This window comes from Protopterus annectens, chromosome 10.part0 (genome assembly GCF_019279795.1).
Source record: "Protopterus annectens isolate FY-2018-M chromosome 10.part0, PAN1.0, whole genome shotgun sequence".
NCBI lineage: Eukaryota > Metazoa > Chordata > Ceratodontiformes > Protopteridae > Protopterus > Protopterus annectens.
This window is the reverse complement of record NC_056744.1, coordinates 1,011,003,934-1,011,028,380: the sequence shown is the minus strand read 5'-3', so window position 1 is coordinate 1,011,028,380 and position 24,447 is coordinate 1,011,003,934. Positions and strand designations below refer to the sequence as shown.

The window sequence follows — 24,447 nt, the reverse complement described above, 5'->3', positions numbered from 1 at the left end:
TTAAGGGCTGTGACTGCTTGGCACACTGACTTTGTGTGCTATGTGTTGTACGTGCTTTGTTTTGGGGTAGCGTTTGCTTGGATGTCTGCTTTGGAGATCTCTGTTGCTTAGGTAGATTTTTATTTAGAACCTCCGAGTATGATTTTGTGTTTTTATATGTTTGGTTCACTGTTGTGGTGGGACTATGTGATACTGGAATTGTGTTGTGTGAGGTTACCTTCTCCTCCTGACTGGTTACACCAGTTTTGAGATGAGAGAGCTCAGCCTCCAGTTTGGCTAAATGGTTGCATCTCTCACATATATTTGAACCTGTTTGGAGGAGGAGAGGGTTGTCCGTGTACATGAGACAGTTGTAACATTGCCTCAAAATTCCCAGATTCACCAGCTGGACTGGAGAGGAAACCATTGACTGACCTTTGGACATGCTAGAGTAATATAGGGAACTGAATTAAAACAGACCAATAGGGGACAAGGTAATCGTAGAGAGTATAAGAGTAAGTAGTGCTTATGGTTTATTAGTGCTAACTTGTAAGATTACTTATTTGGACCAGTGAGGGGCCTTAGAATGAGAATATTGTGTTTAATTTGAGAGATAGAGCAGTTCTAAGGGAAAAAGTGAAGAGCAGACTTTGTAGAGCCAGGAATAGTTTATTTATTTATTTATTTATTTATTTATTTATTTATTGCAGTTGGTTTACCAGGATAGTCCATTGGGTCAAATAACCCGTTTTCAATGGAGTCCTGGGGAGAAAAGCTCCAGAACTAAGTATGTTACAAAAAGTGATTCATACTAGTTATACAAAAACTATAACACATTATAAATTATATAATAATCCAAAGTATTTTGACACCAGCAAACAATTTCAAATAAACACAAAATAAATAGCTATGACAGAAGATTAGATAAAATTAATAGATTATAGATTATAAAGAATAATGCAAGAACATTTTGAGTTTATACTATATTCAAAATACTGAATCAAGTTTCAGAGAAATAACAGACATTTATGAAGGAAGTACTTAGGAGGTGAGGGCTAGTGCAGTTTTCCCTATAAAGTGAAATGATAATGTATATTAGTTATGAGTAAATAATCAGATAAAATGCAAGAGGAATCAAGGCGAAGAAGGAAGATGGCAATTACAAGTAAATTAGCTATGAGGGATGGGAGCAAGAGCATTCCCACTTGGATACTAGGTGGGAATGAAGAGATCTTTTAAAAATAGAGTGGTTGGGGTGGTGCGGATGGATGATGGTAGAGAGTTCCAAAGGCGGGCAAGGACAAAAGATAGAAGATTTTTCCCTGGGGGACGAGTGGGTTTATAGATTTCTAATAGATTTTGATTGTTGGATCTCAATATTCTATCAGGAAGGTGCATTTTGAAAGCTGATGAGAGGGAGGGACAGAGAGAGGAGTTAAAAATGAGTTTGTGAGCAAGAGTTAGTTGAGTGTATGTGAGATAGTTAGGAAGCTCTAGCCATTTTAGTGTATGAAGAGAGGAACAGTGGTGTGAGGAGGACTTGTGGTTGGTAGCAAACTTGGCGATTTTGTTATAGCAAGAGGAAAGTTGGGTTTTAGGAGGACTGTAGATTAGTTAGGAGTGGGGCTCCATAGAGAAGGGAGGGGATAAGAAATGAAGTAGAGAGAGTGATTTTTGCAGCAGGTGTGAGGAATTTATTTTGCCGGTACAGCATACCAAGTTTTTGGTGGGTTTTTTTGATATTTAGCTGTAGGTGAGAATTAAATTTGAGTTGGTTATCAATTTGGACCCCGAGTAGCTTGGTCTCTGACACAAGTTCCAGAGGTGAATTGTTTTGACTAGTGATAGAGAAAATGTTTGTGTTGAAGGAGACAGCTTTAGAGGGGGAAAATAGCATTAATTTGGTTTTAGAGGCATTGAGAGCAAGATGATTTCTTTTCATCCACTGCTCAGTGGTTGTGAAAGCATCTTGGGTCAGTTTTTGGAGTGAGGGGATAGAAGGGGCCAAGCATATAATAGTGGAATCATCTGCGTATTGGATGATGTCTGAGGAAGGAATGGAGTTGTGGAAATCATTTATAAATATATTAAAGAGAAGGGGACCCAGTATGGACCCTTGGGGTACCCCAGTAGGGGTATTTAGAAATGAGGAAGTGGCTTTTTTCCATATTACTGCTTGATATCTGTTAGATAAGTAGTTGGAGAACCAGTTCAATGAGGAGGGAGATAGGTTAAGTCCTGAGAGTTTGGTTAGTAACAGGTTATGAGAGATAGTGTCGAAGGCCTTAGAGAGGTCAAGTAGTATGGTAGAAACAATTTGGCCAGAGTCACGTGCTTTGTTAATAGTTTGAAGGAAGGAGAGGAGGGCAATCATAGTACTGTGATTAGGTCTGAAACCATGTTGGGTGGGAGTTAGTAGGTGCTTTTCTAAAAGGTAGGGAAGGAGTTGAAGATGAATACATTTTTCTAAGATTTTAGAGATGGGAGATAGGATAGCAATGGGGCGGAAATTAGTAACATTGTTATTGTTGCCCCCTTTGTGCAAAGGGATGATGTAGGCCTTTTTTTTTTTTTAGTTTAAACCCAATTAGGCGGCGCAGCCCGATGTTGCACTATGCGCAAAAACGCACAAAACCGCACAAAAGAGGGTTTTAAGAGAAGGAGATCAAGGAGTTTGGAATTGACCCAAAATGGCCAATAAAACTACAGTTTCAAGGCAGTAACCACTCCCACAGGGGCAGGCAGGCTGCTCAATGTTTATCACTGCCACTGATGAACACAGAGACTTCCCTTTAGCCCAAGCAAACAATGGCCTCCAAGAAACTTACAAACAGTTCAGAACAGCAAATCTGTAACTGAACTTTTTTAAATCTCAGAAAAGTGGGAAAAAAGCAAGATTTGTTTGTTTTTTTGTTTTTTTTTTTAAGGAAAGCAGAGGTTCACAAGTATCAACAAGTTAGAACAGTGCAGTAAATGACCCCACACTTGAGTGCTAGGCCAGAGACAGATAAAATGCAAGTTTTAAGAAAAAAACGATTTTAAAAATAAGTGCATGCAGGAAATTCAGTAATCAGCTCTAGGTTGTGTTCTAAATACAGTTATTAACACAGAAATCAAGTTTAACAAGCCAGAAAATGCTCAAAAGTAGGCGGCAATGCAGAAAAACTTAACAAATAATCTGAAGCAAAATACTTAAAATCTCAAAAGTGGCTCCTTTCTTCTCTCAGCGTTTTCTCCTCTTGGCGGGTGCTTCACCAACAGCCAACAAGTCCGAAAAGATGCCAAAACCACGAGGCAATCAGGTTTTAAGAGAGGGAGATCAAGGAGTTTGGAATTGACACAAAATGGCCAATAAAACTACAGTTTCAAGGCAGTAACCACTCCCACAGGGGCAGGCAGGCTGCTCAATGTTTATCACTGCCACTGATGAACACAGAGACTTCCCTTTAGCCCAAGCAAACAATGGCCTCCAAGAAACTTCCAAACAGTTCAGAACAGCAAATCTGTAACTGAACTTTTTTAAATCTCAGAAAAGTGGGAAAAAAGCAAGATTTTTTTGTTTTTAAGGAAAGCAGAGGTTCACAAGTATCAACAAGTTAGAACAGTGCAGTAAATGACCCCACACTTGAGTGCTAGGCCAGAGACAGATAAAATGCAAGTTTTAAGAAAAAAACGATTTTAAAAATAAGTGCACGCGTATCTTGGTGGGTGTTGTTTTTTTAGCTTGCATATGAGATTTCTAAGGATACTTAATGTAAGTGCAGCATCTATGAGGATTTTGAGGTTTTGGAACATTTCATTTTAGAGCTTCGGCACATGTGGGTCTACATGTCTTGCCATTACAGTCTGTGGCGTGTATAGTGTATGTAACTAACAAACTGCTTGGTATTTTTAGATTTAGTAAGTGACAGTCTTGCCTCCTGTGACATTGTGTAACTACATCTCTCACATATCATATCAGTCTGCTAAGGCACCCAAATCCACCAGGTTGGCTACAGAGATAGCAGGATAATGCATATCCATAGTTACAGATCCTATTTATGTGTTTTACAAAGGTATGCTACAAGAAGGCTTTATTGCTAGTTAGAATGACTACATGAGATTATTTAAGACTAAGCTCATAAGGTTATGCTCTTCAATGCACAAACTAGTTTTTCAATGCTCAGCTAAGTACAGGGTATATTTCAAAGGAAGTTTTTATAGCAAAGTTTCAATTTGTGGTGCCTGTGTCCATACAGGGCACCAACAAACCCTTCTGCGCAATGAGCAGAATCGTACAAACAAACTGACTTTAAACAAGCAGAGAAACTGACTAAATCAAAATGGTCCTCTATCCAATCATCAAATTACACTTAAAGCTGGATAAAGTGTTCCCAGTTCAGAATAAAATCAGACTACTCCCCACTGCCACTAGAGCACAGACATAATACTTCTTAATGTAAAATCAACTCTGTTTTAGCAAAAAGTGCAGGAATACATTAACTAGCAAGCAAATCCAATGAATCAATGCCTAAGGAATGTTTACAAAGTACAGAAATCAGCAACACATGACAGTAAATTTCAAACCCTGTACCCTCACACACCCAACTCCTTCGCAGACGGTTAATCCTTTGTGTAACCACTAGACACTACAAGATCAGTGCTCTAACTCCTGAGCTGTTAGACTTTTATGGTGCCACCTGCAGCCTTCAAAATAAGGGGCTGTATCCCTCATACCCCCATTAATTATGTATGCTACATCCTAGTTTGTTGTACCTTGGAGTGGGGAGAATATTCCAAGGTACTCCAAATTTAAGCATAGCATATATTCCCTGATTAGACTGCTAGCCTTGTATTTTCAAGGCTCAGAATTACAGTTCTCACATTCATTGCAGGAACCAGTGTATCAAATGAAATAATTAAATTTTAGTGATGAATACAGATTTTAGTAGTTAATTTTTTTACTGCATTAGCATGATGTGTAGCTGTTTGTCCTCTTAAAAGCACATGTACATTGTTCATGTTATGTTTTGAATGTTATTTAATCTGAGCTTTCACCAAAAGTTCCCATGAACCTTTCAGTACGGCCATTTCTTTGATTTGCTTGAAAATGTGAGGATATTACTTGTCTATGTTTCAATGCTAGATATGTAGCCAGATTTGTAGTGATCACTGTTAAATAGACAACATTGCCAGTCCTTAGCTCACGTGGAATATCAAATTTAGAAAACTGCTTGCCCAAAACCGAGATATATGCAGATACTGCCATGGATATTATTGGTTTAGTGATTGGAAGTATTTTGTAATCATGAATAATTACTAACAAATGGTTTTCTGGTGATAGTACAGTGAAGAATAAACATTTTCCTCAACTGATACATGAATAAATGGTTGTAGTTGTATTACTAATGCTATAAAGAAGCATCATTTTCATAAGTATGTAAAATGAAAAGGCATTGAAATTCATACCCAAAACTAGTAAAATGTAAAATAAGTAGACAAAAAAGAGGTTGCAAAAGCACTAGAAATAGGAGGTGAAGTCCAACAATATGGGAGTTAATGTTCAGTCAAAGTGAATGGATGAAGATGAGCTAAAGGATTTGCAGGTAAGAGTGGAGACCAATGTACCCTGGGTTAAAAAGGTGAAAGTGGGAAAAAGTGAGATTTGGAAAGTAAGTAAATATTTACAACTTACATGCCAGAAGTCAAGACAAGAGGAGATGACATGTTAGAGGTCATGAACTTCCATACAAAAAGATAATATCTGCTTCTGTTATTACAGAGCTGGATAAAGTAAAGTAAGGCAAGTGGGCTTCAAAGCTAAGACACAATGGAGAAAAGTTTGTATCACTGGGGTACTGGTGTAAATATTGTACAAATTAAAACTGAGACAGTGCAAAGGATTATTGTCAAGACATATTCTGCTGAGATTTGAAACATGCAATGAAAGAGATCAGATCGTGTCATTACTTTGGCATCTGGGGAAGGTATGTGAAATCGGTGACATAGAAGTAACTGCAAAAAAAAAAAAAAAAAGTTGTGGCAGCTATGAGAAAAAATATTTCAAGAAAATTCTGTTTCAGATGTTTTAACCAGCAGTATTTCAAGTGTACTTTCCAGGTGGGTATAAGGCTTCTACAGATTTGCAGACACATTGCGGTCAATTTGTATGTATTATCATAAAAGATTTGGGGATTGGCTGTATTACGAAGTCAAAGGCAATGAAGGTGATGTCTCTGACAGATATGAAGAAACTAAACTCTTCAGTCTGAGTAAATTAAAAATATTTTGAAGATCTATGCAGAATTAATACTTTAGAACTTGTAAAACATGTACAAATGTTAGTTTGTCAAACTTTGATGCTTCAACTAATCCTGAGACCACAGCTAACTATGCAGAATTATTCACAAAGTACCTATGCAAACATGTGAGTGGCTGCATAGAAGCTGCCATACCTATCTGAATTAAACTCAAAAGAAACATTAAAAACAAACCCCACTAGAGGAATCCTCACCTAAACAAGGTATATAATAAAAGAAAAAAACTCATGGCCAAAATCAGAAACAGCAGCTCCCATAAAGACAAGTGCTCTCTTATACAAGTTAAGTCCAACAAGGTGAAATACAAGTTCAGGACAGCCTCACAGACTAAGGACAACCACAAGGGCTTCTTCAGCTATTCGAATCAAAAACACAAACAGGTAAATTCAAAAACCCAAAAAGGGCACAAGCCTCAGAAGTGGCAACCTTTATTCCAAAATCAGATAAGCTCTTTCATCTCCAAATGAATAAACAACAAGGGAGACTTAATCTGGTCTAAATAAAATCATAATCAGATTCCTTTAAATAGTATATACTTGTCACATGACCTTATACTAGGAATCATTAATAAAATTACAAGATTAAAAGCAATCAAATAAACATAAATACCTAATTTTAAAACCTTCACTAAGATATAAATTACAAAATTCTTAAATAATGTATAATGCTAAGGAGAAATGTATAAATATAAAAATAAAAAATAAAAACTATTTGGACTCTGCCTTGATTTTTAATAGGCATCCTATTGATGCCATATCATTAAGCCTAGGCCAACTCACTGCATTAAATTTTAAAATCCAATATAACTCCCAATTTTTCCAAATAGAGTGACCAGTCACCACCCCTGGGGTTATGAATCACATGTTTAGTAACAGAAAACTTAAAATGATGCCCTGGATTGAATAAAATATGATGATACAATGCATTAGTAGTTTTGATTTTGTGAATCTCATATTGATACTCATACATCCTGTCCCTTAAAGGAGAACTGCACCCACAGACTCAAAAAACATGTTTATTTCACCATGGTTTGGTGTTTTCTACATTTTAACACCACTCTGGGACTATTTAGAGCTTTTTAGATATGTTATACGTACTTTCTGACTCTGACAACATGGGGTCTGGCATCTTGAAATAATTCTGATTGTTTAGTCTGCCACTAAGTATCCCAGAATGCATTGCTTGCCTCCAAAAAATTGCATCATGTCTGCCACTTTTTCCCTAAAGCTCCTGTCAGTGCACTGATTTTACAGGCATTCACTGCTGTGTTATAGTCACCTACTTTTGGTTAAAAGTTTATCCTTTTTCAATGACTACTTCAAACACAAGCAGTGCAAATGCTACAGAACAGAACTGAAAAGTGCATTTTATTGCTCTTTCTTCTTAGAAATCCTAACTTGATTTCTTTTGTGAAGGCTGAAATCTAGTTCTTCAATGTATCACCCCTCCCCCTTCACACCTACCTTCCCTAGCTGTCAAAGAGCTAAGGGTAATTTGACCCATTATCTGCATGTGATTGACAGCTCACAGCAGGTGACCAGACTAATGTACTGTTTTCTTGTTGGCCTTTCCTTCCTTATGGTGGGAGACTTTTTTTGTTGCACTCCTCCTGTCAGATTTAGAACCAAGTTCCACAGCACTGTGAATAATCACTGTCTTGCAAAGCATCAAACTCCCACTTATTTTTCCTTCCTGTTTAGTTAAATAGCTAACAAATGATACACTATAAACACACACACACACTTGCCCCTAGCTTGCATTCATACACACACTTGCCCCTTGCTTGCATTCACACACACACACACACACACACACACACACACACACACACACACACACACACACACACACACACACACACACTTGCCCCTTGCTTGCATTCAGACACACACACACACACACACACACACACACACACACACACACACACACACACACACACACACACACACACACACACACACACTTGCCCTTGCTTGCATTCTCACACACACACACACACACACACACACACACACACACACACACACACACACACTTTCCTGATGCTTGCATTCACACACACACACACACACACACACACACACACACACACACACACACACACACACACACTTGCCCCTTGCTTGCATTCACACACACACACACACACACACACACACACACACACACACACACACACACACACACACACACACACACACTTTCTCCTTGCTTGCATACACACACACACACACACACACTTGCTCCTTGCTTGCATTCACACACACACACACACACACGCACACTTGCCCCTTGCTTGCATTCATACACACACACACACACACACACACACACACACACTTGCCCATTGCTTGCATGGGACATGGAAAACCAGAAGGCAGCATTCACACACACAAACACGTGTCAATTTTAGAATAAATACGCCAGCATTGGATACAAAACAGAATTGAGCAGCAGCAGTAACAAATAATTATCAACATAACCCAGCAGCAGCAAACACAAAAGAACTAGGCTAAACTATAAAAAGTCGGCAGCAGCATATAATATTGAAGCACGTGGTAGGTACCCTCACAAACAGAAAGCATAAACTATATCACTATGCACTGAGAAACTAGGGAACCCTAAATTTCATGGCTAGGAATGCATACAAACAGGGTCTGTTAAGACTTACATTATCAATGAAGTACAAAAATGCAGGAGAAGATGCAGGCAATCCAAACTTTCCTTAAGTCCCTCCAACGAATGCACTCGACAGAATACATTTACAATAAAAAGTAGTTCCACATAGCAACAGCTAGTTTTATTAGGTTAAGTGTAGGCTGGGCAAGGCAGCTCTGATATCACAATGTGGGAGGTCCACTGGCTCTTCTACAGAGCATGCAAATCAGGCAGTGCTTACATCACTTTGTGGGAGGAAACGTCCCTATAACCACAGCAAGAGCTCTGGCAGATGTGATATCATCATTTAAGAGCCAGCTAGAGGATTTTCAACTTGGTTTTCAAGGTGAAAGTAAAACAGTATGGAAAGATAGCACGCCTAAGAGGTAAAACTGTTGAGTGGATTACTTTTTAAAGCTGCGGTTCTGATTTTTTTGAGGCTGTATCAACTAACAGGGACTAAAAGAGACAGCAGGTTGAGCAATCTGCTTGAATATCCCATTGTTGTCCTTTAACCTACTTTTGGTTTTTCCAACATAAAAACTAGGACACTTCTGACATAGTGCCACAGAAACAATACCAATAGAATTACAATTAAATTTGCTCCTTAAATTAAAAATACAGCTATTGATGTAAAAAAAAACTCCACAGTGTAAATATGCGTACATTGGGAGAAATAACCACATTTATTAATAGCCCCTTGTTTTCTTATTATGAAGTTAGGGTTCAAGTTGATCAAATTCTTAAAGTTTAACCCTTTCCTATATATAAAGTAGGGTTTATCCCCCAATTGTTTCTTCACCCTACGATCATCACTCAAAAGGGCCCAATTTTTAAATATAATGTCTTTTACCAAAATACTGTCATTTTTAAATGAAAAAATGAAATTAGAGAAATTTTTAAGCAACAACACCGATAAATATTCATATAACAGCAACGACCAAAAGAACACCAGTGAGTAACAGCTCAACTTTCAAGAATTTATTAAGCAAAAATATCTCACTTCTCTTAGCACCTCGGCCAACAGCCTTTACAGAGTAGAAAACTGTTAGAGAAATTTTTGTTAAAAAAAAAAATCAAAATCGATGTAAAAGACTTCTACTCGGTCATTCTGCATTACATTGGCATTTTATGGTTCACTGAATTTTTATTTAGAAATGGAGTGGGTCAAGAATGTTTTAATCTTCATGAGGAAATTTTAGAGATTATATTAAAGAACAACTATATTTATTTTGAGAATGCGTTTCTGAGTTTGCCTTCTTCAGCTATATCTGGAACCTTAAAGGTAACACATAGAAGTGTGCTGAACTGGTGGTAAATGATACCACCTTCACAGATCAGAGTGACGTAAATCTACTGGCTGATAAAATTCATCTCAAACTTAACCCTCCACCCCCCCCCCCATTCCATCAGAAGGAGTCCACTCCAACATGCTACACCAACTATTAGCAGGGACAAGGTGCTGGCAGCACTTGCTAAAACTAAGAACACAATTTGCATGGGTCCTGACATCCTTCTCCTTCTGAACAGTCTAAAACATGACCCATCAGGACCAATTGAGGCACTCTTCAACTACAGCCTTGAAACAGGCTACATTCCAAGTGAATGAAGACCCACAAGAGTCATTCCCCTCCCCAAGGGCAGTCCATCAACTGACCCTAGGAACTATAGACCCATCAGTCTAACAAGCTTAATATGCAAAACCATGGAACAAATTATCATGAAAGTGATAAACAAGCACACTGGCAACCTTCAGACACTGGACCCATCCCAGTTGGGCTTTGTTAAGAGAAATTCATGCCTACTTAACTAGGTAGACACTTTGAGAGGGTAATCAAGACAAAAGACGAGGTTAAAAGAGTACATACTGCATATCTTGACCTAGCTAAAGCATTCACTACACAGGGATTGTTGACAAGCTCTCTGAGCTAGGCATAAATCCCTACACAACCCTCTGGATTGCCATAACCATCTGGACAGAGTAAATTTCATAACAGCTTTTCCAAGCATAGCATTAGAGTAGGCAATAAAAAATTAATCAGATTTTCTAACTTTCTTAGTCTGGTGCAGACTGAATCTAAGTTGGCGATGATCACCTAGCATGTGTAGAATGCATTCCCATTTGTTGTAAAACTTACAGAAACACACAGATAACTCTGTGGATTGATTTAAGCTAGTTATGGATGCCACCTTTGGGATGAAGGCTGGATTAGTTTGAAGTGAGACCCAGTCCTTATGGAAAACCTAGTATGGGGGCTTATATGAGAGTGCCTGTAACTCTGAAATTCATCTTACAGAGGTGGTATCAACTATGAAAATTGTTTTCCAACTCAAAAATTTAATATCTATAGTAGACACGGGTTCAAAGGTTGGTTGAGTTAGGTCCTGAAGCATAATCGCAATATCCAGTGCAGGTACTACATCTCTAGGGCGTGATGCAGCAGAAAGTCTCCTCTAAGAAAGGCTTTTGAAATTTTTAAGGAAGCCAAAGAAGCATTGTTTTGCCCAGGTATGAAAGTTGGAAATCACTGCCATTTGAATTTTGATGGTAGAATAGCTAGATCCTTGTCAAAAGAGTTCATCTAGAAATTCCAAGACCACTGGAGTGTGAGAAGAAAAAGGATCCAAACTCTTCACTATAGTCCAGAAAGAAAAAAAATTCCATTTGCTGTTGTAGATCTTCTTCATACTAGATTTCTGGGAGACTGTTATTATATCAACAACATAAATGGAAAGCCTGGCATCTCTAGCTATAGTCAAAATTGGAGGAAGCAAGCAGTCAGTCTCATGGTAGTCCAATCTGGTGGAGGCAGTCTGGGCAGGTGAGAAAGAGGATCTGGATATTGATCCAACATTCATGGTGAATGTATTAGTAGAGGCCACAGAAAGGGAAACCATGTTTGTCGATGGGCAAAACAGGACAATGAGGATTACTCTGGCCTTGCACTCTCTGGCTTTCTGACTGAATTAGTTCATGAGGATTAATGGGAAAAGGCAGAGAGGAGCCCAGGGGGCAACTATGGACTAGAGCATTCCTTGGTGACTGACCCTGTGGAAGAATCAGGGCAAAGTAACTGCTGTACCTGTTCATGTAGGAGGCAAATACATCACAGCAAGGTTGACCCGAGCAGCTGAAAATTAGTGTTGCCACTGATGGATTGAGAGACCATTCGTGAGGAGTTAAAATAGCTCTGCTCAACTTGTCCACTAGAACACCGGAACACTCCAGAATATGCATTGCTATCAAGTTGTGAAGACATCAACCTTTGCCAGATCCTCATGGCCTCTCAACACAGGGAATAAGAAGGGGTTCCCACTTGTTTGTTGATGTACCATACTAAAGCCATATTGTCTGATTGTATGGAGATTACACCCTTGGGGAAGGCATCCCAGAAAGCCTGCAACGCAAGGAGGACTGCTCTCATCTCCAACACATTGATGTGAAGATTGGTGTCCAAGTTCAATCATGTGCCCTGGATAATTCTCCCTCTGAAATGCCCCCTTCCACCCTAGAAGGGAGGTGTCCATGGTCAGTATTGCTATTGGTGTCCTTAGAAGAAAGGATCACCTTTGTGTTATTGAAGGCGAAGAAATTCACTACGTGTGCTGTCTGCAAATTCTTGTAAGACAAATTCTGGCATGCAAAGGAAAAATATTCTGGGACCACTAAACTGCAAGTGTCCAATGGAGAATTTGCATGTGGTAATAAGTCACAGGAACCAATAACGTGGAAGAAGTCATGAAACCTAGCAGTCGTAGTATCAATCGGTTGGAGGGTGGAGATGCTGTAACACCTGTAGGACTGTTTGATGTAGAGAAGAAACTTTGTGTTGTGGAAGTCTGACAATATGAAAAGTGGTATCAAGGTAGCATCTGATAAACTCTGTCTGTTGTGTTGGAAGTAAATGACACTTGTGAAAATTCACTGACATGCCTAGGCCAGTAAGCATTAGAGGAGAAGGTTCAGGTGATATACCAGAATGTGCCTGGATGTAGCAGTTAGGAGCCAATCATCTAGATAGAGGAAAACTTGGAGCCGGAGCATAAGCAAGTGCATCACCACCACTGCCATTATCTTGGTGAACACCCTGGGGCTGTAGTGAGACTGATCAGCATGACTCTGAACTGACAGTGATTGTTTCCCAGCTGAAAATGGGGAAATCTCTTGGATTGCCTCTCTGTCTTCACGTGATAGTAAACATCATGAAGATCTATTGAGCACATCCAATTGTCCTTTCTCAGAAGAGGCAAAATGGACAGAATAGTGACCATCTGGAATTTTGTTTATTTCACAAACTGGTTGAGATGACTGAGATCCAAATCTGGTCTTAGGTCCCCTGTTTTCTTTGGAATTAAAAAGAACCTTGAGTAGACTCGGGATCCTAGTTGGTCTTTGGGGACTGGTTGGATCACTCTTTTTTTCTAGCAGTTTGGAAATCTATAGTGCTGCTGGTTCCCATTGATTGGGGGAATGTTGAGAATCACTTTTTTCTTTACTGGAGAACAAGAAAAGGGAAGGGATTAGCTTCTATAAATTATATTTTGCACCCACTTGTCTCTTGTTAATTCTAGCAGGGCTTGTGGTGCAGAGATAAGCATCCTCAAACAGCCTCCAGAATGCAGCAGTCAGGCACAGCTTCAGGGACACTGTTAGGGGCTCATGGAAAAGGGACTGTGGAAGTTCTGATTGTGCAGTCCACATCTGCCTCTTGGATGACATCCATTATCATTAATTCCACCTCTGCCACACGGTGATCCTGGCAAGTGTTCTGTGACTTGCAAAACCACATTTTTTTCCCATTCTCTGATTCCTGGAGTAGGCTCTTTAAGGTGCAGAAAATGAATGCCTACTGCAGAGAAAGTCTTACCATCCTGTTCACTTCTGGTCAAGGTATCTTTAAATTTAGGTCCAAAAAGTGTGGAACTGTCATAAAGATGATGAAGGATGTCTTACAGCCTCCTGCAAAATCACAGAGACCTATGCAGATATGTCATCTAACTGTAAGACCTGTGCCTGCTGCTCTGGCCAAGCCATCAGCTGTATTGGAAATCAGATATATGGCTATGTTCAAAGCTGACTGCAGTGTTGAAAGCTCAGAGTGCACAGTCTTTTGGATGTCCACTGGCATAACATCAGAAAGGGACTTGCAAATCTCTTTGGTCAAGTCCCTTTGAAACCAGTTAACATGAGCAAGATAGTTTAGTGACCTAAATGCAAAGGTCACTGATGAGTATATCCATCTCCCTAATCTGTCCAATGCACTAGACTCCCTGTTAGGGGGATAGACAAAGAAACTCTCCTCAGGTAATTCTTTCTTTGTGGCTGCTGCTACAACCATGGCATTCACTAGGGACCTTTACTCCAATGCTTTCTGTCTTTTGGAGCTTGTAAGAATCTCTCCGGCTTTTTTGGAATGGGTTCCACCAATTCAGGGTCCATCCAAGCCCATTGTGCCTTAAGATTGATGAAAGGATCAATGGGTAGTACCATCCAAGATGAAGCTGAGCCAGAACCAAAGGCTTCTAGAAATACAGATTTATCAGGACAGGGATGATCAGTGGACCAACCCCCTCTCTGTTTCATAAATTCTAAATTTCACCTAAGGAAACATCCTATGAGGGAGATCTGGCTGAACCCTCATCTTCATCCAAGTCTGTATCTTCTGTGACCGACTCTGGGAAGGAGTCTACATGCTTTCGATTGCACATCTGTTTCTTGTGAAACAATTCTGTTGGGAAAACAGAAGGTTTAGAACTGAATTACTAATTCAGTTCTGAACCTTCTGTTTTCCCAACAGAATTGGTTGACAGGAAACAGACGTGCAAGCGAAAGCACATAGACTCCTCCCCAGAGACGGTCACAGAAGAAACAGCTGATATTATTCATGTTATGTGGAATTGTAGCAAGGTACACAACCTATGGTGCTCTTTAAGAGCTAGATTAGAGAAGATGGGATATGAAAAAGCATCCCTGTCTTGGGAGACAGCTATATTGCATGCCAACACAAATGAACTTCCAAAAATGTTAAAACATATCCTTATCGCAATGTGTGTCCTTATTAAATTTTACATCACAAAAAATTGGATTGTCACATCTCCAATCACATGGGAAAACTTTAGCAAACTAGCTATTAAATATATCTCATCTCACAAATTAGTTTATATAACAACAAAACAAAAAACGTTACTATCAGAAATATTGGAGTTATCTTCTAGATGTAATTCTCAAGAATTAAAGATAGGCCTTACACTGACCTGCTAAGACAAACTTATATTAAGCAAAGCTTGCATTATAAGCAGCTTATCTCCTTTATTGTCTATACACCTAAAAACTTTCCCTAGTATACCTATCTATAACAACTGATTGAATTTCTACCTCTATCTCTTTATAAACTATGCCCCTTATACTATCTCTCATATTTCAAATGATGCTAAGAAGTATTTCTCTCCTTTGTTTGCTGATGTATGTTATGACTTCTAGTGTACATCGTGTATATATTTAGTATTTAGCTTTTATGCTTGTTTTTATAAGTATTGTCGACTTATGTTTTTGATATGTTGTATTACTGTTATTACTGAAAAACTGAATAAAGAGTTTTTGGGAAAAAAGAAGGTTCAGAACTGGACTTGGTGCTTATGTATAAACTGGTTCCAGAAGCCTGTGGTGCCAACTGTCCCTGTCTGGCAGGATGAGCGGAAAGAGGAGTTACAGTATCCAGTTGGGGTTTAGGTGAAACCAAACTCCAAGAAAGTGTCTTCTGTTCAGATAAATCCAAACCCTTCCAACTACTCTGAAGCCCAAAACTACCACTAGAGCTGAAGATCTCTCTAGATATGAGGAAGAGAGAGAAAGTCCAAATCATGGCATCCCTGGCACTGAAGCAGAACTCAGACCCAAACTGTCTAGTGTCAAAGTCCCTAACGGAAGAGACGGCTCTGAAAATCTTGGTGTCGAACTCCACCCCAGAGGCTGGCACCAACACTGCACCTTTGAGTCCCTTCCCGATCCAAGAGCATTGGAGTCAAGAGGGATAGGGAGACTGTTGATGTCGAAGTCGAAGGAACTGTCGGCACCAAAGAAGGCACTTCAGAATGGGTCAGGTCCAGTGCTGTCAGATTCAGAGGATGGACTACAACAGCTTAAAACCTGATTGATATGTCTGAGTGATGGTTGTTTGGATGGACTTAAGCATTTAGAAGAATACTTTGAAGCGAATATTTTAGGGCTCCTAGAGTAAGTAAGTACACTGTAAACCCATAAGACTGGGTATACTGAATTAAAGTAAGCCAGAAAAATTTAAGATGGACATTAAGCATTTGTTTGAACTTGTAAAGAAATGTTTGTTTTTGTGCTATAAAATTTGAAATAAGAGTTTTAAATATCTCTAACACTGTAGAAGTAAAGAAGAAAATAGTACAGGTATGACAGGTATGAGCAGTGTTTGTGTCAACTCGGGAGAAACAACCAAGTAAAATAGTACAGGTATGACAGGTATGAGCAGTGTTTGTGTCAACTCGGGAGAAACAGCCAAGTAATGGGACACTGGAATGGCTGTGGTGGTGCTGTCGGGGGTCCTGTTGTGGAGGGGAGCCTGATCTATTACCCTGCCTAGGACCCCACATAACCATGATGTTTTTGGTGTTATGAGTTTTCAGTGACATGGGTTCAACCTTATGAATTTCAGTGTTATGACACAGACCCATATATATATGTGTGTGTGTGTGTGTGTGTGTGTGTGTGTGTGTGTGTGTGTGTGTGTGTGTGTGTGTGTTTTCTCTTGCAATAGACTGGCTACTCCCATTCAGGATTTCTTACGCTGTCTTATTCCCACTGAGGTCTGGGATAAGCTCCATCTCTCTCTAATCCTGAATTGGGTAGACCAGGCACCAGAGAATAAAAAAATGGATGACTATTACCTCCTTATTTTATAAAAAATGGATGACTATTACCTCCTTATTTTATAAAAAATGGATTACTATTACCTCCTTATTTTATACATATGATATTTTAGCCTAGCTTTGCATTAATGCTGCCAATAAGAAAACCATAAGTATTCACTTTGTAAGCGATTATTGATACTACACTTATCAAAGTCCCATGTGGGGATTTCCCACTGCATGGGGATGGCACTTTTACCCGCACTGCTGCCACCTGGGTTTGACTATTCCTCAAGTTCCAGCTGAGGGGGCAAAGGAGTGACTAGATAATGGCTGTGTCACCTTTCCCAGGGAATGAGTGAGAGTCAAACTGTGGTATACAGAGTATGCTATAAGAAACTCAAGAGAGACACAGGCAGAATATAATTTTAGCATGTGTGGGCACAGGGGGGAGGCATGTGCAGAAACACATGTCCATGCTACTCAGTATTAACTTTAAGTCTGTATCATCATTTCTTTTGTTGTGGAAATAGGAATCTCATAGGATGACCTCATGAGGTACCATCACCTAGCCTTTGTACCTTGAGAGAATAAATAAGAAAGGAATACGCAATATATGGGTTACGCAAAGCTTAAGAATGAATAAAGAACATATGTAAATCCCCATTTAAGCATGTATACTGACTGCTTATGAGTACTTAAATGAAATGTACACTTTATGTGCATAGAGCAGAAATAATGGTTATTTAAAGGGCACAAATCTAAATTAAGAATGTTTGTTTTCTTTTACATCAAGTTATTTTGAAATGATCTAGAAATCATTTCCATTAACAAGAATGTCTTACAGTGTATACTAACATAGCAGCCTCTTATTTATCAAAGTTGGATATAAGTCAGTGTCTGCGTGCTGGACACTCTAGCTGCCAACAAGTTATAATCCCACATGGAGTAATTGTACATTGTCATAAAAGCCACCAGGAATCACTCTGTCTGTACAGCATCACTGTGAATGTTTCTCATCTGTTTCCTCTGCTCCTTATTGTCAGAATATTTCAGAAAATTATAGCCAGAACTATGAAGTGTTCAAAAGTAACAATGAATGTGAAAGCTAAGCCTTTTTGCTTGAAATCCATATGATATGACCATGTGACTATTTACTGCAGACTTTGTGGTTACTACTTAATGCAGAAAAGCACGACCAGCAAGCAGATTATAATGTATTTGCTAAGTGAATTTCATAAAATCTACATCAGGTGAAAGCAACAAAGTGATGTTGTGATGTTGTGATCAGTGCCCATATCACAATGTTATATACTACATGGAGACTTTTTTAACTTTTACATTTAATCAGAGGACATTGTGACCCATTTGGCAAGATATTTTAGTGGCCTGAATTTTAGTGGTCATTCATTTGAGCGAGTTACAGCTATTTAGATTTGTTGTTTTAAGATTCTTCTATGCAAAAGTGCAGAATATAGCGATTGTGGTGTAAGAACCTTGCAAGTACAAGTTTATTACTTTCCATAAGAGTAATAAGAATGTCAACTATATCATGCATCTTTATTTTTTATTCATGCATGCTTTCTTATCTGCCTATTCTATGCAGTTTTGGATGTCCCTGTGTTACCCATTATCACTTCAGCAGGATGTTTCAGTTTACCCTTTGTAAAGAGATACAAGTACTGATGTCATACCATATAGGTGTTAACCCTATACTGTTTTGTAAGGTGCTGCAGCCTAATTTCACCTCACTCATGAAAGAATGCAATTCCATAATACACCCATCGCTCGACTGTTCCTAGCTAATCCATCGCACCAGAGCTCACTAGATGTATACGAGTCACTGCATTAGTGGCAGAAACCATTATATGGACTATGGCTAACTAATTCAAAATGTTTTTTATGAAATATGCATGTGCCATGATCAAAAAGTGTTAATAATAGCTGAAAACTGCTCATAAAAAAGAAAGTATATCCATACTGTTGTTCATGATCCATGAGGAATTATGAGGAATTTAATGTATTACAGCCTGATGTTTTCATTTATTTGTAGTTATTCTTCTGGAGAAGCTTGTGTTCTGGAATGCATGAACACCTTTATGCCTACAATAGAAATCCACATTCTGGAGTGTGAAGGTTAGTTTCAATTTGTTCACATTTTGAGTAATTAAAGTAAGATGAAATTTGTTTTAGTTTCTCAAATAGCACAGAACATGAAGGTAAGCCCACATTCTGCTGACTGTCTGGTGTTTTTTTGTGGGTTAAATTCAAACTGGAAGAACATTTTATTTAACTAATTTTTAGTTACTTGAAGTATATCTTGTGTGTGTGTGTGTGTGTGTGTGTGTGTGTGTGTGTGTGTGTGTGTGTGTGTGTGTGTGTGTGTGTGTGTGTGTGTGTGTGTGTGTGTGTGTGTAAGACTGTTTGCAGGGTAGCTTGTCAGCTGGTGGCCTGTTACCTAAGTACTTGTGAATGTGAAAAGAACCTTAAGCACTTGCTTAGTGTGACTTGCTTTGGATTTGCTTACCAGTTTGCATAAAACTTAGCACACAGATATGACCTACCACTCCTTTTGAATGGCTGAAGACATTTTGAACTGCTATGTATACAGATATTTTTTTTGCAGATGTTTTGTTTGACTGTTTGTTTTTTCTTTGTTCTGTACTCCATATCCACCACCCATTCACTGCTCTTCTGAAGCAACATCTCTTTTTGTACTCCAGATCATGACAGGATAACAGTGAGGGTCATGGGTGAAAAAGGTATTTGACCAACCCACGCACTCAGTTAACAAATGTAAAATTAAGGGATAGACAGGTCTGCACCATGCACAAAGCAAGAAGCACATATTTGAAATAAATTTCTTTGTGCTGGAATTTAAATTAAATCAATCACGTGCATATTTACGCTGGTTGTATTTTATTAAGAATGTGTTAAATGGCTTTTTTCATACTCTAGTTTTTCATTTCAGGTTTGTTATGCAGGGTTGCAGAGTTATGTTTTCCAAAAATATGCAATTTCCAGGGCTGGTGAAGTAAATATTAAAGTTTGAGAGGCTGCATTGTGAAAGCTGGAGTACAGTTTCAAAAATCCTAGCTATGACCTTACTAGACAGAGAGAGAAATTATCCAGCAGTGAAAGAAAAGGCCAAACAGGAAGGAAGACCAGAATAGGGCAGACAGGACTGCAGGAAAGATAGTAATCTGCAGAGGATGACAAGGAGAGGGAGAGAGACAGGTCAGTTACACTGAGTGTGGGGTAGCAACATGCCACAGTGAATTGCAGAGAAGGCATAGAGTGTGCTGGAAGATGAGGTCATCAAACAGAGATGGGAAGTCTGGAACCTTAGACAACAAATTAGAACACTTAGGAACATGAACCATGGACCAATGCAGAGCAGAGATATTAAATGTCAGTAAGTGAAGGATCTGATAGACTACAGGCAAGTGACAGGCAATAGATGGAAAGAGATGATGATCAGGTTGAATTGGGCAGAAACTATCAAAAGGAAGGGAAGGGAGCACAAAGGACAAGTACTGTAAGGAGATGGAAAAGGCAGGAGAAAAGGTAGGAGGCTCAGAGTACAAAGTCAGAGGAAGAAGCACATGTAGAAAGAAGAAGGGAAAATACATCCAAAGAGGGAGCTATAAAAAAGAAAGTACAGGAGAAAAAAGATTATTAGTAGTGGAAGTATAATAAGGCAGAGACAAACAGTCCAGGAGAGATTGAGTAGGCTACTTATGTAGCCAAAGGACAGCAGGGAAGAGAAACACAGGCAACACAGATAGTCCAAGAGGGGATACAGACAGATGGTTTGGTCAGCTGAAGATCAATAAGGACAAGCATGGGAAGTCAGGTAGGCAGAAGAGGTCTAGAAACTGTAGTTAGGAGAAAGCACAGGTAGTCTAACAGGTGCATTGGGTAGGAAGGTTCTCTGAGAAGAAAAATAGGATGAGGGCATCCTGAAGAAGGGAATTCAATTACAAGAAGAGCTAGATGAGCTGGCAGTTTCAAGAGTAAGAGCATAGTGCTAGTATGAATGGTTTCAGGGCTGACATTAGAAAGATGAAGATCACAAGAAGCAGAAAATATCCACATACAATGGCCTGCATTGGTAGAAATTACTTAACAGAAGGGTCCATTGAAGAGGCTACCAGGAGTGCTAAAGATTTAGCTACCATTTACTTGAAATTGGTGGGCACAGTAACCTTCACCAAAGTTGTACTGGTGCCCAAAACATTTAAGAAGGAATAGAATTCAGCAATTCACCAATGGCTAAGGAAGTGGGACGGTTGCAAAGGTACAGGGCCGTAGGTGAAATGGGTAAAATGTGGGAAAAGGAAGTGTTGTTTGGTAGTCATAGACTCCACTTCAGCCCAGTGGGAACAGCAATGCTGCAAGTTAGGTTTGAAAGGTATATTAAAGTAATTGTGCATTTAAAGTGAAACGAAAGTGGGTGTCAAACAACAAAAACTCACAACACTGGTGACATCTAGCAGTGGCTGGGTGTATTGCACACCTGTAGAGGCCATGTTGATTTATGTTACATAACACAGCGGCCTATTTTCTGAGTAGTGGAAAACTGGTGTGTGTGTGTGTGTGGGAACACAAATACTTCTTCCCAACAAGGCAACTAAATTGAGTCTGTGAGCAGACTGTGGAAGGAAGGCCCTTTCCGTTTCTCACAGTGATTCTATGACCAGACGACTCACAGCTGGCCCTCTCTGTACCACCAACTCTGTTTACTTGGAAATTGACCAAAGGCTAGCCTAGGGCTGCCCAGTTCCCATCCACACTAATCAAATGGGCTGACTGGGTACAGGTGGTGGAGATCAGGCAAAAGTGGTATGGAATGAGGTGAGGGAAAACAAAGAGGAAGGTGGCAAAAGATAGAGATAGACTACAAAACAGGAAGAGGAATCATGAAGGATACAATCCTCCAGCACATCAGAATGGTGCAAAGTAGTACTTAGAAATGCAAAGAGCTTATAAAACAAAATGAGTAAATTGCATAACTGTATATCAGTGGGAGATATAAAAAGTGTATCAAGTGCAAAATGATACTTAGACATGATTAGGACAGACAGAATAGAGGAAGAGTCACTGTGTGCACAAGGAAATGGTTTAAATGTAAGATTCTAGAGAAAGTAGATTTAAAAAGGGGGTGAACCAAGAGTAGAGGGAGTAGCAGCCATAAAAACATGTTTCTGAGATGAAAAGATAGAAGGAGATGGTGGCTGCCATGTGTCCTAAGTAAGGACGATGATCTCTTGAAGGAAGATCTAATAGTTTCATAGTTTCATAGTTTGGTACTGGGCTATCTGCCCTGGGGCATTTATAAGCCTAGCCATAGTGATGTGGCTTTCGCCACCCCATGTAATGGTACAAAAGTGTACAGAATAGATTTAGAATACTGTGCCTCTGTCTTGTAGTGACACAGTGAAGACCCCCTTGCATAACAGAATTAGTTTACTGTGCCTCTGTCTAGTAGTGACACAGAGATGACCCCTGGGGTAAACCTACGATCTCCCATCCACTCGTCAAGATTTCTCTTGAAGAGAGTCAGTGAGGGGCTTTGCCTAACATGAACTGGGATTCTGTTCCAGAGTATGGGAAGCCTCTGAGTTATGAATCTGTCCCTCCAGCATGTCCTATTCATATTTGTGCTGAGGTTTAAATCTTTAGCTCTCATGGTTCTGATGGATTTGGATTTTTTGAGGTGGAGCATGTCCATCAATTCCTTATTGGACATGGCCTTGTACGTCAGGCACAGATCACCTCTGAGCAGGCGGTATGCTACTGAATAGAGCTGGAGTTTCTTTAGTCTGGCAGCATATGACATATGTTGGAGACCCTTGATCCTCTTGGTGAGGTACTTTTGGGGTCTCTCTAGCTGTTGCAAGTGCCGGGTGAGGTACATACCAAAGGGGGCATTGTACTCAATCATGGGCCTGATAAGGGAGGAGTATAGGGGTACAATGACCTCCTTTGATCTGGATGTGAATCCCTTCATGATAAGGTGGGCAAGGTAGAAAGTCTTTCTAACCACTTTGGCAACGTGGGTGTCAAATGAGAGGTCACTATCGACTTGGGTCGCCAGGTCTCTGATTACTTTTTCCGTACTCAGTGGGTTACTGTCTATGTGATAATTTGTGGGTACTTTGTTTTTCCCAAAGGTGATGACTATACATTTTTTGGCATTTAGTTTAAGGCCATGACTCCGGCACCAGTTGTCCGTTTCAGTGAGGCCTTTCTGTAGGATGTATGTGTCAGCTGGTGTATCGACTATGGCGCCTAGTTTGCAGTCATCTGCGAACTTTGTCAGCCACAACCCTCCCATGTTTACTTTCACATCTGAGAAATAAATGCCGAACAAGAGGGGTTCCAGGACAGAGCCCTGTGGGACACCACTTGTGACTGGCTTTGAGTCTGACATGGCTCCAGCGATTTTGACTTTATGGATTCTATCCTTTAGCCAGTTTGCCACCCATCTTGTGACATATGGATTTACATTTAAGCTGTTGAGCTTGTCTATGATGCCAGAGTGGGGTATTGTGTCGAAAGCTTTAGCCAAGTCCAGGTAGGCTGTATGGACTGCTTTGCCCTCGTCAATGGCTCTAGTGACTGTTTCAAAAAAGTCAACCAGGTTCAAAAGGCAGGATCTGCCCTTTACAAAGCCGAACTGGGTTTGATCAAGTGTCTGTAAGTCCCCAATATCTCTGTTTATGAGTTCTATAATGATTCTTTCCATAGCTTTGCAGACCAGGCTGGTTAAGCTTATGGGGCGGTAGTTACCAGGGTCTGTAGAGGTGCCTCCTTTGTGGAGTGGGACAACTGTTGCTGTACGCCAGTGTTCAGGTACATATCCTGTAGTAAGGCTAAGGTTAAATAGCATTTTTATGTGCGGGTTTAGCTCCTCTTGGAGTTCACGTAGCACGCAACCCGGGATACTGTCAGGTCCCATTGATGCTGTGTTTGTAGCTTTGCTGAGGGCAGTTCTCACCTGGACATCTGAGATGACAGGGAGGTTACATTCAGCTGGGATAAGTATTTCTTCTTTTGGGGGTGAGGGAGGGGAGAAATTTGCACTGAACCTGTCTGCCAGAATGTTGGCAATATCTGTGGGTTCAGTGTATTTTTTGTCATTGTGAACTAACTCTGAACATATCTGAGGGTTTCCACCCAGGTTTCTAACATAGCTGAAGAAGGCCTTGTGGTTACCTTTAGTGTCCATAGCGATTTTTCTCTCAAAGTTGGCCTTGGATGTTTTTATGAGAGAACGTAGCTTTCTACTAGTGCTGATCAGAGATGCCTTCTCTTTATGGGATTTTGCTCTTTCATGCAGTAGCTTCCTTCTTTTGTTATACAATTTGTTTATGGATGGGGTCCACCAGACAGGACACCTGCCCTTGGTGGAGAGGGTCTTGGTTTTATTTGGGATTGCATCATCCATGCATTCTTGGAGATGTCCGTAGAAAGCATTTGTGAAGGATTCTGCATTGTGGGATGTGGTTTCCACTGGCCCAGTGGGCTTAAAGGATACCATCTCAGTTTTAAGAAGTGTAAAGTCGGCTTTAGAGAAGTTTTTCACTGTAGTCTTTTGTGTTGGGGGTGGAGGTGGGATATGTAT

General features: G+C 39.8%; 1 protein-coding gene across 2 annotated transcripts in view; it reads left to right on the top strand.

The window, feature by feature from the left end:
• Window positions 1-24,447, top strand: part of LOC122813452 (E3 ubiquitin-protein ligase HECTD3-like) — a 726,610-nt gene that overhangs the window by 320,730 nt on the left and 381,433 nt on the right. For both annotated transcript variants that reach the window (XM_044085768.1, XM_044085767.1), the window contains exon 7: window positions 18,871-18,953. In XM_044085768.1, the coding sequence (XP_043941703.1) occupies window positions 18,871-18,953 (83 nt within the window). The remainder of the gene's footprint in view (window positions 1-18,870; window positions 18,954-24,447) is intronic.